The sequence below is a fragment of the Oxyura jamaicensis genome, chromosome 1 (assembly GCF_011077185.1).
Source record: "Oxyura jamaicensis isolate SHBP4307 breed ruddy duck chromosome 1, BPBGC_Ojam_1.0, whole genome shotgun sequence".
Lineage (NCBI taxonomy): Eukaryota > Metazoa > Chordata > Aves > Anseriformes > Anatidae > Oxyura > Oxyura jamaicensis.
In genome coordinates, this window is record NC_048893.1 from 136685077 (window position 1) to 136702542 (window position 17466).

At 41.4% G+C, this 17466-nt stretch overlaps 3 protein-coding genes across 9 annotated transcripts in view; 1 reads left to right on the top strand and 2 right to left on the bottom strand.

The window, feature by feature from the left end:
- Positions 1-1238: 1238 nt before the first annotated feature.
- LOC118160737 (cytochrome c oxidase assembly factor 5) lies at positions 1239-3979 on the bottom strand. Of its 2 annotated transcripts, none has more exons than XM_035315705.1 (3): positions 3853-3979; positions 3595-3678; positions 1239-1546 (listed from the first exon to the last, which is right to left on the bottom strand). In XM_035315705.1, the coding sequence occupies exons 1-3, from the start codon at positions 3952-3954 to the stop codon at positions 1505-1507; spliced, it is 228 nt and encodes a 75-aa protein (XP_035171596.1). In that variant the 5' UTR covers positions 3955-3979; the 3' UTR covers positions 1239-1504. The 2 variants fall into 2 exon arrangements, with proteins under 2 accessions (XP_035171596.1, XP_035171604.1); XM_035315713.1 differs by lacking the exon at positions 1239-1546 and adding an exon at positions 3140-3234.
- Positions 3980-3994: 15 nt separating this feature from the next.
- Positions 3995-9146, top strand: UNC50 (unc-50 inner nuclear membrane RNA binding protein). Of its 4 annotated transcripts, none has more exons than XM_035315694.1 (6): positions 3995-4096; positions 4430-4732; positions 5466-5586; positions 8145-8284; positions 8362-8463; positions 8990-9146. In XM_035315694.1, exons 2-6 carry the CDS (start codon positions 4453-4455, stop codon positions 9124-9126), a joined length of 780 nt encoding a protein of 259 aa, XP_035171585.1. In that variant the 5' UTR covers positions 3995-4096; positions 4430-4452; the 3' UTR covers positions 9127-9146. The 4 variants fall into 4 exon arrangements, with proteins under 4 accessions (XP_035171585.1, XP_035171566.1, XP_035171556.1 ...); XM_035315675.1 differs by having other exon boundaries at positions 4050-4101; XM_035315665.1 differs by having other exon boundaries at positions 4068-4197.
- Positions 9147-10853: 1707 nt separating this feature from the next.
- MGAT4A (alpha-1,3-mannosyl-glycoprotein 4-beta-N-acetylglucosaminyltransferase A) overlaps positions 10854-17466 on the bottom strand; it is a 73533-nt gene continuing 66920 nt past the window's right edge. For 2 of the 3 annotated variants that reach the window (XM_035315649.1, XM_035315641.1), the window contains exons 14-16: positions 16014-16080; positions 15104-15216; positions 10854-14934 (exon numbers count right to left, since the gene is read on the bottom strand). In XM_035315649.1, coding sequence (XP_035171540.1) covers positions 14908-14934; positions 15104-15216; positions 16014-16080 — 207 coding nt within the window. In that variant the 3' untranslated portion in view covers positions 10854-14907. The remainder of the gene's footprint in view (positions 14935-15103; positions 15217-16013; positions 16081-17466) is intronic. The other variant, XR_004747645.1, reaches the window with a different exon arrangement.

Here is a 17466-nt window from a genome sequence, read left to right on the forward strand (position 1 = left end):
TTCTTAGAGGCTTCAAAAGGCAGGTAAGGATGGAAGGAACTGAGGGAAGGAAGTATGTTCTTCAGAAACAAGTACTTAAATAAAAGTTGCAATTAGTGACTAGTCATCGTTTAGGTGCTGTTTAATGTTTGCTACCCCCATAAATCCTGCTTCCTTACCAAGGTGTGGCAAGAGACTAACACAGATGTTACCTACATACCAAGGAACACGGCCATACTGCAGACAGATCTGCCAGGCATCCTTGATCAACATAAAGCAAAACATCTTTTTCCTCCATTCATTTGCTTTTTCACTGCATCTGTTACATAACATGGAGTTATGTGAAATTTCTCCTGAGCACAAGAGAAAAAAAATATATAAAGGCAGTGTGAGTTTAAGTTCTAATAGAGACCAGTTAAAATGTAATTGAACATGAATGGCAATTTGAACATTTTACACCCACAAATGCAAACCAAAGAATTCAGAGAAGTGATGAAGCAAAAACAAGAAATATTCTCACAGTTTGTGGAACACAATTTCCAACAAACAGTAAAGTCCAAATCATCACCCGTAGTTTGGATATATGTTGGGATGAGTACTATACGCTTGCCTGAAAACATAACGCAAATGATGGTCCAGCATCGTCTCAGAGGAACTTGAAAACTGTTGTAAATATTTCTAGAATACAGTGGCAGCATCCGTGGTCTCCTTACCTGTTGGCCGGTCAGGAACTCCCTCCTCCCCCATCCAACAGTATCTAACTAGCCTTATCCTGGCATACAGCGCTCAGGTTACTGAATAAAATAATGCTATTGTTCTTGTGTACTTGTGTCAATACAATGAGAAATGAGATAACTGTTAATTAAGACATCTAATTTAGAGAAACCATTTTTTCATCTAGTTGTCCAATCTGACAAGTACACCATGCTAACACACAGGTATGCCAACAGCGTATCAAGAGGCATTTGTAGCACAAGGGAAGAGATGCCATCCTTGTATATGCGGCACTACAAAACGCTGCCACTCCTACCTATTAGCGCAGGGTTATTGCGTAACAAACCGACTCGGAAGGAAGCAGCTGGCACACGCATTTCATAACCTTGGTCAACTCATCAACTCCAGAAACATCTCTGTGCTGAGGTATCCCCTGGCATACCAGTCAAGTACCAGTCCCAAGTCTGTAATTCTGTATTATTTGTAACTGTGAAACATTATCAGAGTTGGTATAACCAAAATTTAACTTCAAAACACAGCGATAACTTTTGCAGCTTATTCTGGATTTTACATATTTTATTACAAGTGCACGACAGGTACCCATTTTGGCCAGAACTTGCAGCTTTATGCATGCCTTCTTTTTAACATTTAAATGCACATCCAGGTCAAGCTGTCAGAATTCTCAGCAGTAGACACCTTCTATGACAACAGTGCACAAAAGGATGCAGCAGATACGATCTTCTTACTTAAGCCTCTGTTTCAGTTCTGATGAATCCTGATTTCCCACAGCTGGTTCTCTTTCACAAGGACTTCAGTATCCTTTCTTTCCTCTGAATCTTGTCCTGGCATCCAACTGAAAATTGAAGGCAATATATTACGATCCCACTACATTCTACAAAGGAAGTATTTCAGAGCACGTATTCTGATGTTACTAGTGAAAAAATAGCATAGAGTACAAAATAAAGCAGAAAAGTCACTGTACAGAAAATTAGTGATATAACCAACAAGCCATAGGGGTTTTTCCAATTAAACAGATATTATACTACCTTAAATCTCATACAAAGTTAAAATTAAATGGTAAGCAACCAGTGCATTCTGAAATAAACACTATAACACCACAAATAAAGAACAGCACTGGGAACACATGAAAACAGAGGAGTGTGTATCTGCTTAGAGCTTCCCCCCCACACACAAACAACTAATGAGTGGAATGAGGAAAATTCAGGTTGGGTTTAAGTGAGAGTCACTGGAAATGTCAGTGAAGACAGGGATAACAAATACAGGAAGTGTCTGAAAAAAAATCAGTAAAAACTGAAATAAATATTCAGCCTATTAGAACTTTAAGTTTATTCTTGGCAGTTACAAAAAACAGCATTTAATAGAGGGCAAGTCAGTAAAGCTAAAATACAATCTCTCACACAACCCCTCCTGAAACTAAATTGCAAGTTCTTTCCCAGTAAAGCAGAAAAACATACTTTGATCTTGATAGAGATCTTCTGAATTTAGATAGTCAGTCTTGAAGACTGCAGATATAGATTGCAATTGAGCCACATCCAGAACATCCAGATATTAGATTGAAGCAGTATCTTATCTCCAATAACTGACCCTCTTTCAGAATTCAGAACTGCAGCAAAATTAAAGAGCTAACCTGCAAGATGCAAGGCTTGTCCAATAACCAAGCAACTTCTGTTTTCAAAATTGTGGTTACTTTTATATCTGAAGTGTCCTGAAGTTTACAGTTGCATTTATTTTCTACCTTTTAAAGAAAGTTCTCTTTTCGCCCCACTGTTACATCAAGTAACAGCTTTGGCAAAGCACTGTCACAAAGATTTACAGAGTTAAGAGGGGAGGAAAAACATCACTCCTCATCCTCAGAATCTGGAGCAGTTAAATAGAAGCAGGTAAGAGCCAGGCCTCTTTCCACATGACTAGAGACACTTTGCTAGAACACTTGTTTCACCAGGCTCACTTAATGATCTACAGAAACACAGACCCATCATCTAGAGACACATGTATTGCAGCTGCAGTATCAAATGGTAAATATTTGAAGTACTACATACATAGCCTATCTTTATGTCCATACAAGTAACAATTTGTCACTAAATGGATTAATGCAGTTCATACATGTTTAGGTTGATTTCCAGCTGTATATCCCTCACTAGGTATCACAATTGGCTTAAAAAAAGGGGGAGGGGGGGGCTTTTATTACTAGTGTTTACAAAGTTTTGATACCATCTGATACCATCTTTGCCATGACTCAGCTATTTTAAATGCTTTGGAAACACAAGCAAAGCATTTCCGGATAAGAAACGCCTATCAAAATTAGGGAAACATCATCTAATTACATTTTTACAACTGGCTTCTCACTACCTTTCTTGACAACTCACTTAAGAAAAACAGAAACTCCTGCTCTTTTGAGTCCTCCAAAGAAACAGTGACTGCCTACTTTCAAATGCAGAAGCCTGCATCAGTAGTGAAAGTCCCTTTCAGCGGGACATCCTTTTAACTAAAGCGTTCTCTACACACATTTTTTCCAGTGACCTCACAGAAAAAAAAAAATATTAGCCTAAGTCAATGTCTTAAAACTACATGATCCATAAATAGTGCTTAAATCAAAGCTTGACTAAAAGCAACACTAAGAATATGTAACTCATTTACCCTAGCTGCCACATTTTAAGTCTGATTCATTTTAAATGTGTATCTTTTCCAGCTTATTCACTCCACAGCTGCGTTGTTCTCAACAAAAACAGTGGGCAATATTCATACTTCAAAGGAAATTCGGAGGCAAGTACTGTTCTGCTTAGTGACATCAGCTTTACTGAATTAAAATGTTTTGTTTTAAAAAACAAGCAGACGGAAAGCAGCCTGGCTGTCGGCAAAAGAAAACACACGGTCACTTACCATCGACCTTTTGCATGCAAAAAACGTATTTTGCAAACTTCTACAGTGCCCTTCCCTCAAGCATTGCTTGGGGCTTTTCTTCTCCTGTCGGATGACAAACAAAGGATTATTGTTGTTATTTCTTAAGGACCCTCCGCAGCTCGGGGAGCCGTCGAGAGGCACGAGGAGAGGCTCGCTGGGGACGGGGCTGAGAGGGGACAAGGCTGAGAGGGGCCGGCGCTCCCCCTCGCAGCACTGCCTCAGCCCGCCCCCGCTCACCTGCAGCACGCAGGGGCTCTCCAGCAGGCACTGCCGCAGGTCCTCCCGCACCCCCCCGCAGGCCCGCCCGTCCTCCTCCTTCTCCTCGTAGTACTTGGGCATGGCGGCACGCAACGACCCCGCACTCCCCACTACACCCCACACAGCCACCTCCGCCGGCCCGAGGCGGCCGCCGCCATCTTAGCGCTTCCCTCAGCGGCCGCGGCGCAGGCGCGGGGCAGCGTTGCCGGAAGAGGCTGCGGGTGAGGTGGGGACCGCCGAGGGGGCTCCGCTGCCGCTTCCCGCGGGGCTGAAGCGAGCCGGGGTCCCGCCGTCCCCGGCCGGCTCTGCCTTGCCGTGAGGGGTGCGAGCCTTGGGGGGTCGCTGGGGGTCCTGCGGCTGGGGGGGGGGCGGGGGTGAGCAGGGGAGCGGGGGGGGGGGCGACGCAGGGAGCGCCCCGGGGGGGGGGGGGGGTCGCGAAATGGCCGCCCCCGCGCTCGCCCCTTCTCTTCCCCAGCCAAGCCGGCGCTGCTCGCGGCCTGCTTCGGGCCTTCGTGACCAAAACTAAACTCAGGCGTTTCCCCCTCGGTGTGCCAAGGCAGGTGCGGCCCCCCGAGCGCCATGCTGCCCACCACCTCGCTCAGCGCCCGCAGCCAGGGCAACGGGGCGCTGAGCCCCCGGGACGCGGCCAGGCACACGGCCGGGGCGAAGCGCTACAAGTATCTGCGGAGGCTGCTCCACTTCCGACAGATGGACTTCGAGTTCGCCCTCTGGCAGATGCTCTACCTGTTCACCTCGCCGCAGAGGGTCTACAGGAACTTCCACTACAGGAAGCAGACCAAGGACCAGTGGGCGAGGGACGACCCCGCCTTCTTAGTGCTCCTCAGCATCTGGCTCTGCGGTGAGTGCGGGCAGACGGAGGGGACCCACGTTTGTACCTCTGCTGACAGGAGGGGGGAGAAAAGTCCAGTCTGTATGGAGTATCTCCTAATCAGAGTAGAGTAAAAGAATCCTTTTGGAAGCTAGAATACCAGATGCATAGCTGTAGATCTTTTGGATAAATCTCCTTGCTGCGCGCTTCTTACCGCATTCCAAAATAAGTACTTCCCTTTAACTTTACAGACAACAATAAAAACCACGCCACATAGCAATGCTTTGGTTAAAAAGTACTGAACATCCAGTTTATCTAACATTAAAAACATAAAATACTGTTTTTACAATATAGGCATAAAGAGACATTCTGTATATTGCAGAATTAAACTATTGAATCAGAGAATATCCCGAGTTGGAAGGGACCCACAAGGATCATCAAGTCCAACTATACACAGTCTCTCACATGTAATTGTTAGACTGAATTGAAAACTCAGAAGTATTACCCTCTTCTACGTAGCACATTGCTGTTACTTATATCAAAGCTGTTAGCTCAAAATAAAAGTATGCACCACCAGATACATGGTTTTGGTTAAAAACGGGCTTTTATGAAACAAAGAATATTCTGCTATAGCATTGTTTGGATTTTTAAAATAGTTGGTAGGGCAATAGAGTTTGGTGTTAATTTGCACAAAAATATTGATTTAAAATCTCATGTTTTCTTTTCTGCAGTTAACTTTAATAACCTTTTTTCTCTTTTTTAGTGTCCACTGTAGGATTTGGATTTGTGCTGGACATGGGATTTTTTGAAACAATAAAGCTGCTTCTTTGGGTTGTATTCATAGACTGTGTAGGCGTTGGTCTCCTGATAGCAACTTTAATGTGGTAAGTATTAACTTCTGAAACTGAGTTCAGTATTGCTGTCGGGACACTGATAGTCTTCTGCTGTTTGCAAGACACTTGGTTCCCTCTTTGGGGCAAAATTATAAAGTAAATTATAGTGTTGACTATAGGTGTTGTGCTGTTGATGGAGTTATTTTAAAATCTGCTTTTAAAAAAAGGCATAGTTTTCTTTATTGTTTCCTGGAGAAGATGATCAACAATCAGTCTGCATTATGATGAACATTTCATTTTGTGTTCTTTATTCCTGAGCTGGCCTTTAGCAATAATTCCAGATCAGAATGTTGGTGATGAAAAAGAATCTTCATTTGTTAATTTGGTTGAATAGCTTGGTTAAATAATGTAATCCTGAGGATGATTACATTTAAGTAGGGTGATAGAAAATTGGTCTGTGCTTCTTGCTGAAGATTTTAGCTATTTCCACTACAAGCAATGTCTCTCTTATTTATTTCGTGTATATTGCCTTTGCTGGTAGCCACTACCAGTTTTGCCTTGGGATGTCTAGAGACTTAGAGAAGGGGAGAGGCAGTGACAAGACAGTTTGTAACCCAGGCCTCAGCATATCATGAATATATTCTGCCTCAGCAAGGGAACTGTAAAACAGGACATCAGTGTTTCTATGGTGTGGCAAGGTGAGGGCACCAAAGAAAGAATTTTTATCTTAGCAAGAGCTTTTTCTTGGTAGTGGTGAAAAGTAAAAATGCACAAGGAATCAAGGACACTTAAAAGAGTTCTCAGTAATGTATCTGACTTCTTAAACTGAGGCTGATCGGAAGAGGGATGGGTTCTTTTCAAACTGCGACATTGGAAGCTCCCGCTTGTAATTGTGGTGTTCCCCAGGGGTCAGTGCTGGGGCCCATCCTCTTTAATATCTTTATTGATGACTTGGATGAGGGAATTAAGTGCACCCCCAGTAAGTTTGCAGATGACATCTTGTTGGGGGAAGTGTCGATCTGCCAGAGGGTAGGAAGGCCCTGCAGAGGGACCTGGACAGGTTGGGTCAATGGGCAGAGGCCAATGGGATGAGGTTCCACATGGCTAAGTGCCGGGTCCTGCACTTTGGTCAAAACAACCCCATGCAGTGCTACAGGCTTGGGGCAGGGTGGCTGGAAAGCTGTGCAGAGGAAAAGGATCTGAGGGTGCTGACTGATGTTCTCCTGACCGTGAGCCGGCAGTGTGCCCAGGTGGACAAGAGGGCCAACGGCATCCTGGCTTGTATCAGGAATAGTGCAGCCAGCAGGACCAGGGAGGTGATCGTCCCCCTGTACTTTGCTCTGGTGAGGCCGCACCTCGAATACGGTGTTCAGCTTTGGGCCCCTCACTACAAGGACATCGAGGCCCTGGAGTGTGTCCAGAGAAGGGCTACAAAGCTGGTGAAGGGCCTGGAGCACAAGTCCTGTGAGGAGCGGCTGGGGTAACTGGGGGTGTTTGGTCTGGAGAAGAGGAGGCTCAGAGGAGACCTCATTGCTCTCTACAGCTACCTGAAAGGGAGGGGTGGGGAGCTGGGAGTTGGCCTCTTCTCGCAGATGACTAGCGATAGGACCAGAGGGAATGGCCTCAAGTTGCACCAGGGGAGGTTCAGGTTGGAAATGAGGAGCCATTTCTTCTCAGAAAGAGCAGTCAGGCACTGGGACGGGTTGCCCAGGGAGCTGGTGGAGTCACCGTCCCTGGGGGTGTTCAAGGAAAGGTTGGACGTGGTGCTTAGGGACATGGTTTAGTGGTGACATTGGTGGTAGGGGGGTGGTTGGACCAGGTGATCTTGGAGGGCTTTTCGAACCTTAGTGATTCTGTGATTCTAACTGGAAAAGTCAGGAATCAGATACATACAAGAATGGCATCTGATAGATGAAATGCCCATCTCCTCTCCTGTCTGGGACAGCAGCCCATAAGAGGCTTGAGGAGGAGCCTAAGTATAACACTTCCTGAAGTAGAATCATAGAATCAGTACTACCTTTCTTCTCCCCCAGCAGTGTGTCTCAGGCTATGCTGTCCTGAACCAGAAATACTTCTGCATCTGCTGGTCTTCCTCTGTCTTTGAGTTAGCTTCCCACAGGCCTGAATACCAGTCAGCTGGTTCCACTTTGGTTCAAGTCCTTTCTTCCTGCACAGACTCACCTTTTTTGCAAAAGCTTCCTGCATTCCTAATGAATCTAAACCTCTTATTGCCTAGCTTTTCTCTGCATCCAGGGTCTGCCTCTTTCTGAGCCTTCCTTTGGTACAAAGAGTATTTCAGGGAAAGCTACCACAAAATCTGCAGTCTCAACTTCTTATTTCTGAGCATATGTTGATGTCTTGTTCCACTTGTAAAAGGGATAACTTTTCTGATGTCAGCAGAGCTTAAGCTGAAGAAAATGTAAAGTCTCAAGGTTTGTTCTGTAATCTAAAACACCAGCAGTGCTCCTTGTTGGGTATCTTTCTCCCATGTAACAGAAACCTCAGAGCACAGAGTTAGGACGCATATGGCTGACTGCCTCAGACCAGTGTTTTGTCAGTCAACTTCAAAGCTCTGCATTAACTGTGTTCTCAAATATCTCTTCGTGTAGGTTCGTTTCTAATAAGTACTTGGTAAAGCAGCAGAACAGAGACTACGACGTTGAGTGGGGATATGCCTTTGATGTTCATCTGAATGCCTTCTACCCACTTCTAGTCATTTTGCACTTTATCCAGCTGTTTTTCATCAATTGTAAGTAGACTTCGTATGTGTTCTCGGCTCGAAAATCATGTTCAACCACAACAGCTGAGAGCCGTTGTTTCTTTCAGATGTCATCATATCCGATTCAGTCATTGGGTATTTTGTTGGGAACACGTTATGGCTGATTGCAATTGGCTACTACATCTATGTGACATTCCTAGGATACAGTGGTAAGTATTTGACTGAAAAGAAGAGCAGTTTAATCTGAGTTTAGTCTATTAATGTGTCAAGCACAGGCTCAGCTGGGTATTGAAGTTACTGTTCATAGTAAAAGAAGTTTGATAAAAATGTACCTAATGTACTTTTTCAGATGGGCAAACAGCAGCAGGCTTTATGTTCTTCACCATACCAGCCTCATGTTCTTTTAGACCTGTAACAGTTCAACTTGGTTTTCTTCTTCCTCTGTAAATCCACTTCAACGTGTTTGCATTGGATAAAACTTTGTATTGAGTTTAAGTGTACGGTTTTACCTAAAGCAGTTTCTTGGGACTTTACCTGTACTGCTTAACTCAAGTACTCTTAAATCCAGGGTAAGGGTAGGACTGAGAGGGTAGAGAGGACCAGCCTGTTCTTCTAAGAAATACGGCAGAGGGGTACTACTTTTTCCTGCTGTTTTTCCCCAAGGCCATTCTAGATGGAGCACCTCGTTTGAAAAAACACTAGCTTACACATGCTTTGTTGTTGTTTCTTTCTCAGCATTGCCATTTTTGAAGAACACAGCTATTCTTTTGTACCCGTTTGCACTTCTCATCATGCTCTATTTGATCTCATTAGCGTGTGGATGGAACTTCACCAAGATGCTTTGTTCCTTCTATAAATACAGAGTGAAATAAAAACCGGACTTCATCTATCTGATGTTTATTTTGGTTTTATCTGAGCTGTCTTGATGACAAAGAAAAACACTTAAGAACTGATTGTAAATGGTTGTAAATTTCTCTTTATTGTAGATAATTGTGTAAAAAAAAGTTTGAAGTGTCATTTTTATTAAAATATTTACAACAGTAAACATGTTAGCAATTTTGTTCAAATACTTTTGCAGTACATTCCTAAAAACAATTGTACACTGTAACTTAAATTTAACTGCAACAAGTCTATTTAGCATAACTCTTACTGCAGCTATTTTACACATACTGGCATAAGCTCTACGTTACTAGGGTTTCAAATGACACCAAAGAGCAGGTTTATATAAGAAGATTGGAACGCCTTGCCTTGGGATTGCATGAAGGTAGAACTCCTAATAGTGTTGCAATGGTAAAGCAACAACTAGCTCTAGGTACAGAACCGTCCTTTCCTTTCATGAAAGAACTTTAGATCACTTTATTTTCATGATTACTGCAACTATACATGGACAATGCTGGCACACAGAAGAAACATTGATGAAAGGCACATTTAACATGACCCCATATCAGGTTCCAAATATAGCAGCAAGTTTTTAAACCTAATCTAAAGAAGTCCACTGGGTATTATTACATCCACTATTACGAGTGGTGTGTTAATGAAAGGGGAAGGAAAGTCCAAGTTAATTTGGCCACGCAGGCTTATGGCAATGCCTACAGTATGGCAATGCCTACAGCTGTGAAGTCCACAAGGCAGGAGTATAAACTGACCGTCACAAACAACACCTTCCGCAAAATGAAGATGACAATTTTCCAAAGATTGTGTTCAATATGAAACATGAGTACAAGGATTCAGTTTCAAAAACAATGCGAGAGTAAACTGGATACAGTAAGACATAATATTCCAGTACTAGAACTCGATCTCTAAGGAAAAACCACATTTACCTTAAAATACCAAATATGCTGGCAGTGCATCTTACAGTACTGTGTGTTTGAGCCACTGTTAAGGCTTGAAGAGAATTGTGTTCCCCTCCCAGCAGACACTGAACAAACTTCCCCTTTTAAGAAGGAGAGCCCTGAACTGCGGATCCAAGGAAGGCTAAGGACTCCAGTCACAACCTCCATCTGCCCTGGCTAAAAGTACGAGCCCCTGTCCTGCAGGCAGCTACAGCCTAAACCGTACAGCGTTCCCTAACAGGAATCCTAGCACCAGCCATCACCCACCCAGGGAAGTTCAACTGTGAACATTTTTCACGTTTAATGCCCTGTGGTGCGATACCATTGAAATCAATGGAGGATTCGGGGCCTGTGTACCTTGCCTTTAGCGCTATCAAAGTTTGTCCCCGTGAAACAAGGCTTCGTAGATCTCAAAATGAAGCTACCTGAAGGGGTAGCCGCTCACTGTTTACAGTAGGAATCAGCAAAACCCTTAGGAGAACGCCCAGGTCAAAAGGCAACACTCAAAGAACAGTTCATTATGTCCGTGTGGGCTGTGTTTTCAAATGAGTAATCAATGCTAGCCTGAAAACACCAGTTGCTTAGAAGTCTTTCAGCTTTATGCTGGTGATTGTAATGATGATATAAAACATAGGGTTTTTCCCAATTTCTACTACAGTTACTTGCCTTAGCTTTTTCAGAATGCATCCTTACTGGTAGGAACGAATATAGAACTAAAGGTTGATTTATTTCAGGGGAGTAAGGATTGAAAAAATCTGATTCTTTTATAGAAAATTAATATTTTGCCAAGTTGGAAGCAAACTACAAATTACTACAGTATTCCATTTGCAGCATTTCCAACAAAAAAACAGGCATTACTAAAATTATATATATTTGAAAAAAAAAAAGAAAAGCATTACAAATTCATATGGTTTTGCCAAAGACTAGTCATAGTCCAGCCCATTCAAGGAATCATATATCATGTGGGCAAAGTATAAATTGCTTTGCTCTAAACTGACTCAAGATATTTAAAAGTTTCTCTTGGAAGAGTTAGAAAAGCAGTGATATAACAAGAGTCCAGTCTGTCATTGGTCCATGAGTAACTTTTAATTTAATCAAAGTTTAATTAAATAAGTGTGCCTTTAGGAATATTTTCTGTCAATGCCAACAAATGGTTAAGATGTCTGCAGAAGCATGAAGCCTCATACAGAGTTTTAAAAATACTCTTCAGTTATTTTGTTTTTAAAGTGTTAACTTGGGATCATATCCTGTTCATATTATTTACGAAGTTTTCAGTAAGTCTACCCACCAAATGAGCAAAGCAAGATTAGACCAAGTCTTATATTTTCTTGGTCCAGATCAGTCATGATGAGCTCAGAAAAGCCAGTGCTGTAATCAGCTGGACTGTTTAGCATCTAATACATGAAGTTAAGAATAATTTGTCCAGAAAACGAAGTTTTCAGGTAGTAACTCTGGCTTCCTTTCTGAGGCTTTAACATCAGAAGGAGCTAACAGGATAACGCGGTTTATTTTGAATCACTTTCTATTACTTGGTTACTATAAGATCCACTGACCTACTGGGGATTTTTAAGACCAAACCAAAAATAGTTTGAAGTTAAATAAATGTAGGAAGAAACTCCCCCAAAATCAGGTAATTGGTTTAAGATGCTGAGATGAACTCTTGCAGTAATAACGTAACTTGTGACATATGTAAGACAGACAAGCCCATTCGGAGCATATCTGGTCACCGCGTACCCAAGCTAGTGACTGTTGAGCCAAACAGCTGAAGCTTTCTTATTTCAAGCACAATTGCAGAAAGGAGACTTGCACTTCACTAGACTGACTTGGGGATTAGAATTTGAACGTTTGAAAACCCAAAACAGCTGTCTGTAGAGATAATTTCCAAGCAAATTTGCAGAACTTCGGGAAAACACCAAGCCTGATTTACCTGAATCTACAGAACATGATTTGTATTAATGTGGCACAATTATTTCAATAGTACATATGCTCAAGAACATTGTAAGTGTCAAAGGAGCCCTGAGTATTTCCAATTCCTTCTAGTACAATGCAATAAAAATGCAATAACCTTTCTGAAAACCAAACCAACCAACCCACAGTACATTATCAAACACTAGTTAATTTGTTGCTTTTGACAAATTTCACCTTGGTGTTCTTGAGATCCAAATACAATGTAACACCAGAGTTCTGCAGCCTGTGGTGGAAGGGTTCAGTGTGATTAGGTGTGTTACCAATGATTCATCTTAACTACTATGAAACATCAGGAACGGTGATGCTTTGAGAGTAAGCACACAGCATCCTTGATAAATGGTACCAGTAAACTTAGGAACTCACAGGAAAAGATGAAAGCCACTACCAAGAGAACTACTTATTTTAAGAAACTGCAGTATCTAATGTACTTCTGCAATCTAAATTGTAGTAAATAGCTAGAGCCTACGTTGTCTGCATCGTTCATTCACAGGCACAGCTGAGAAGAAAACAAATACTTCCTTAGACCTTGGCTAGTTAATTTGTGATAAAAAGCCACTGTGTGGTAATAATTTGATGGAATAGCATTGTACATGTAACAAACTGGGCTGTGCATCATAGCAGGCTAGATTCGGGTAGGATTCAGAGTCTATTACCTTACCTTCCTTACTCCAAGAAACTCTATGGATGAGGTTAGCTTGTCCACAGTCTCTGTGGGCAAGGCAAGCTTTGCAAGTAACATGTTTGATTTATAGCATCCGATATAATCAGGAAAAAAAAAGTGAACAAGGCCTGCCTAGTAGCTTCCTTCTTTTTTCAACTTAGACCAGTTAGTCTAAATAGAAGATCTTACTTCCGTGTACAAATCTTACCTGTGTTCTCAGACAACATAGCTAAAAGAAAATGAGTATGGTCTGTAGGAGCAGTTAAGCTTATAAACCTTATAAACTTGAATACTGCTGAACTGTCTAAGACAGAACACAATTAGCCAGGAAGGCAGAAGAAAACACAAGTTGACTCCATATCCCAGTGGTGATGGCTCTCAGCTTGCACTGCTGGAGAGTCAGGTTTAGGCTCCTAATCCTTATTAACAGGTCATGAGAAAAAGAGACCAAATCCATTAGAAGAACATTACTGCTGGAGACACGGATTTGAGATCCCTGCCCTAGTTTAGGGACCCCACAGCAGTTTTCCATGTCTGTGCTCTGGCCCCAGAGCTGTTGGGGATAAGGGAATTCCTCCACCCCACGAGAACTGTGCCACCTTTTGAGATGTCAGCTCGAGGAGGCCGGTTCACAGCAGCTGAGAATCCCCAAGCCAGGGCAGCAGCCCCCATCCAGCGTCAATCAGGCACTTCATTCCTAGTGAAGAGAGGAGTTCCTGCCTCTTTCCTTCCCGACCAGTTCTGACTGGGTAACTTAAAGCCTCCCGTGCCTGTGTCCTTTACACATTAGCACCTAAGCAGAAGAACTCTTACGAACAGTGGCAGCATTAGTACTGCAACAAATCCACGCTGGATTTAATCCAAACCATGTCATGTTCCTGACGGAGTTTCTGATTCAAGATCACTGTTGTTTCCCTTGAAACGAAAAGGCAGGGTACTGACTTGAGGCCAAATTCAGTTCTTAGTAAAATTAGCACGAGTTATTACACTGATCAATAAAAAGAGTCAAACTGAAACCTTGTTCTTGAACAATGGAACAAAATAAAAGTAAACCAGAACTATTCGCTGTAATGTATCTAAAATAAATACTGCAATAACTGCTTAAGAGGATACTGCTGTAGATCAAGTATATCTAATTAACTCTTTTTAAAGAGGTTAACCTCTGTCACTCCAAGGAAAGCTGGGGACTGATTTTTGTAGTACAGAAAATGAATTTGTCCAGGCTAGGAAATGTCTAAAAAGTTTTTTTTTTTTTTCCTTTTTCTTTTTTTTTTTTTTTAAGAAAGAACAGTTAGGAATTGAAAAATTCTTCTAAAATGCAATGGATTAAATCTAAAATCACTGCAGATTTAGTACATAATATGAAATAAGACATTTCAACATGCTCTCCATGTGGCTACAAACTGTACATAGTGGAAATTCATAGCTCCGAAGAATGATGCTCTTCAGAACTCTGTTAATGCCACTGAACATAATTCAGATTCTGTGTACAAAACTACATAATTTAGAAACTTAATCTAGTTTTTTTTAAACATGGCAGTATATTTGAAATATGGTATTAATTTATGTTCGCATCTCCAAAGAAAAATGTAGAAAGATAACTTAAACTAGAGAATTCATAAAAAAAACTATATCAATTTAAAATTTTACTGCATAAAAATATGTACTTTTCAAATTATTTTAATAAATTAAATATCCCTAACATTTTTAATATATATCCCTGACAATCTATAAAAGAGGGTTCTTGTTATAGAAAATAAATGGAACTCCGAAAGTACCCCCTTCATAAAACATATTTAACAATAATTATATTTTTCTTCTTCTTCCAGGAATGTAACAATATGTACAACTTCTCTATATTACTATACTATCAAAATAGTACAGATTAAGTGTAGGAGGGTTCTGTAACCATAAGATGGTAAAGTCACATTAAAGTGGAGGGCAAGCTAGGCCTCAGATGAACGTTATCAGTGTGGAGCATCAGTTTCTGGATGGATCAGATAAGAAGGGGTAAATACAATCTTCTCATCTACAGTAGATTTCACAAGAGGTAGAGTTCAAGTGAAAATGAACGAAATTTGGGATAAGGTGCATGCTCAGTATTTTCAATTTATGACTTGTTAAGGATGTCAGATTTTACAGGAAAAGTGTTCAAGGATTCTTTCTTTTTCCTCTAAAGGAGAATTCGACGATCAGTTTGTAATCTTTTTAATATGAATCTGAAACAAAGAATCAGAAAGAAAGTTATATTTAAAGGACACTGTGTTTCTCTTAGCAATCAGAGGTAAACGTTCTCAGTGCTAGCCAAAATTTTGAGCTTCAAACACACTGAAAGAATGAAATCTCACGTTTGTCTTTATATTTTTAACAGAATATACCACATCTCACCTCATTGAGAATCGCCCATACTGCTGAATTTTGTATTACTGAAAGCCGGAATGATGAAACAGGGTTTAGGCTAGGGTCAACTGTTCCTTCAGCTATACCATTTTCAAATTTCCCTGTGAAAGAAGTGAAAGTACACCTTCCATTAACACCTGTTAACAAAGTACAGAATCTACGCCCAGAAAAATGCATCTACATGGGATAGCATTCACGCCTAGTGTACTCCCACTTAAAGAATCCTCAACTATATTAGGATGGATAAGAATCCAATTGAAAAGCCTAGTTAGAATTTACACTTAAATCATGCATACACCAACTGTGATTCATTATGATAAAAAAGCTTGCTTTCATTATAATGAAATTATAATGAAAGGGATGCCCAACCTATGGCCAACAAGCTAAATACAACCCATGAGTAAAATTTCCCCTCCTTGGCAACAGGTATCCTGCCACTTGCCCCAGCAGCTGCTTGGCTATGGAAACGCCAATCTCATCCCACGACGAGACAGCCTATTGTCTACTTGTAGGGTTGGTTCAAACCCAGACCCTGACGGCACACACTTGAGCGCAACAGCTCACAGAGAGGCGCTTGTGTAGTCACAGGACATAAGAGGTGATCTTAAGCAACCTGGAGATGCCTCTACAATAACTAAAGCGGATCTGCTCTGGCAGAGAAGTTGGATGTAGCTGCAATCCAAATGAGAGTGGCGCTAGACCATCAGTCTCAAAGAAGAAATATTGGAAGCAATAGTAAGGAAAGCCTACACAAGGTCACACACCCAAAAGGAAGGATGAAAAAACTCAGTTTTAGGTTTGTCTTGTTTTGAATTAAAGTGTCTCAATGCATGCAATAGTAACAAAATACATGTCTTTCTACATGTGTAACAGAAAAGCATTGCCGTCTGTGGCATACCTATCCTGAAGTAACCATCCTCTAAGCGTTTGTCTTTGGTTTCTTTGCTCAATACCAGTTCTTCATTCTACAACAAAGCACAGGTAAGATCATTTATTTTGACATACAACTTTGCCAACGAAAGTCAAGCGTGTATCTAGCATCCACCTTTTCTAAATAATCATGAACGAGCCTAGAATGGTTATTTGTAGCTTAAACAAACCAACACAGAAAAGAAAAAGCAGCAGTGCTCCAGAACTGAACTGTATTTGGCTTCAAAGTAGAAAAAAGAAGTACTTCAGGTGCCCCACTTAACTGATATGCTAATTGCCATGTGAACAGAATACATAGCAGATACTGGCACGCAGAGAAGAAGAAAAGCAAAGGCAAAACCTTGCCTTCTTTTCCTGTGTCTGAGCCAGATTTCTCTCATGACAAATGAAACTTGCAGCTCACGTTTTCATGTAAGAATTTGGGCAAAATGAAAAGCCTTCAGACCAAAAAGGAAAGCATTTCAATTATCACCACCTTACTAAAAAGGGTGGATATCAATGAGCTTCTTTAATAAGAACAGAAAAATGAAATTGTAGAGCAGAGCTTCAAAAGCAGCCTGGAAATTGCAACCAGAATCACATGACCCAGTACTAAAAGACCCCTATAAAAATTTCCTAGGAATCAATTAAAAATTCTTGACAGGCCCAGGAAATTAAATCCATCAGCTTTTTGTTGTTTCCTCCTTTGAAGGGATGGTGCTGAAAAGCAGTTTGGTTTGGTTTTGGTCTGGTGGATTTTTATCAATTTATTTACTGAGTGTGTTGCTTGAGTTCCTTGACAAATCCAGTCTAGAGACACTCTGGTTTTCTAAGGATTCCTCCTGCCCCCAACCCAATTTCTGCTTATGGGGGATCAGAGTAGAAGTACCTGAATGGGCTTCTGGCTCTACTCAAGTCCATGGTGGAGAAATCCTTCTCTCAGAACAGCACCTATCATTCTGCAGCTGCTGTCTCTATACTGGCGACATTTTCTGGTAACACCAATGGCTTAGGAATGCACCAGGTACAGAATTTCTTGTTCACCTTTCCCCACATTGCATCAATAGCAAGGGAAGTTTGGGAGCATTACGTGCTTAATGGATGTCCCCATTTGAGGGGCATCTGAAAGCCAGACATAACCATTCCCCATGATTCCTCATCTTGGGGCCAGATGAGGAAAGGGCTGCTGCTGGCTTTGTGTTTGAATGATAACTGATATACCTTTCTTTGACGTAAGGTATATCAGTTATGAAAAATCAGTAATCAGGGGAAAGGAACAGACTTAGTCTGAGAATCCAGATACTGAAGTACCTATAAGGTATTGAGGTCTTGAGAAACAAAATTGTTTAAGTTTTATAGTACAACATGATAGCCCAGGTATCGTGTCGTATAACTAGAATCAAACTTCTACTGGGAGATGGAGCTGGTCAGAAATCTGTATT

What these genes read in the sequence shown, in the direction of transcription:
- LOC118160737 (XM_035315705.1), bottom strand. Translation starts at nt 3,954, where the DNA reads ATGCCCAAGTACTACGAGGAGAAGGAGGAGGACGGGCGGGCCTGCGGG. An exon ending in AGAGCCCCTGCGTGCTGCAG is followed by an intron (nt 3,679 to 3,852) that starts GTGAGCGGGGGC and finishes GTCATCCGACAG; the next exon opens with GAGAAGAAAAGCCCCAAGCA. An exon ending in TTGCATGCAAAAGGTCGATG is followed by an intron (nt 1,547 to 3,594) that starts GTAAGTGACCGT and finishes TTCAATTTTCAG; the next exon opens with TTGGATGCCAGGACAAGATT.
- UNC50 (XM_035315694.1), top strand. Translation starts at nt 4,453, where the DNA reads ATGCTGCCCACCACCTCGCTCAGCGCCCGCAGCCAGGGCAACGGGGCG. An exon ending in CTGATAGCAACTTTAATGTG is followed by an intron (nt 5,587 to 8,144) that starts GTAAGTATTAAC and finishes CTCTTCGTGTAG; the next exon opens with GTTCGTTTCTAATAAGTACT. An exon ending in CCAGCTGTTTTTCATCAATT is followed by an intron (nt 8,285 to 8,361) that starts GTAAGTAGACTT and finishes TGTTTCTTTCAG; the next exon opens with ATGTCATCATATCCGATTCA.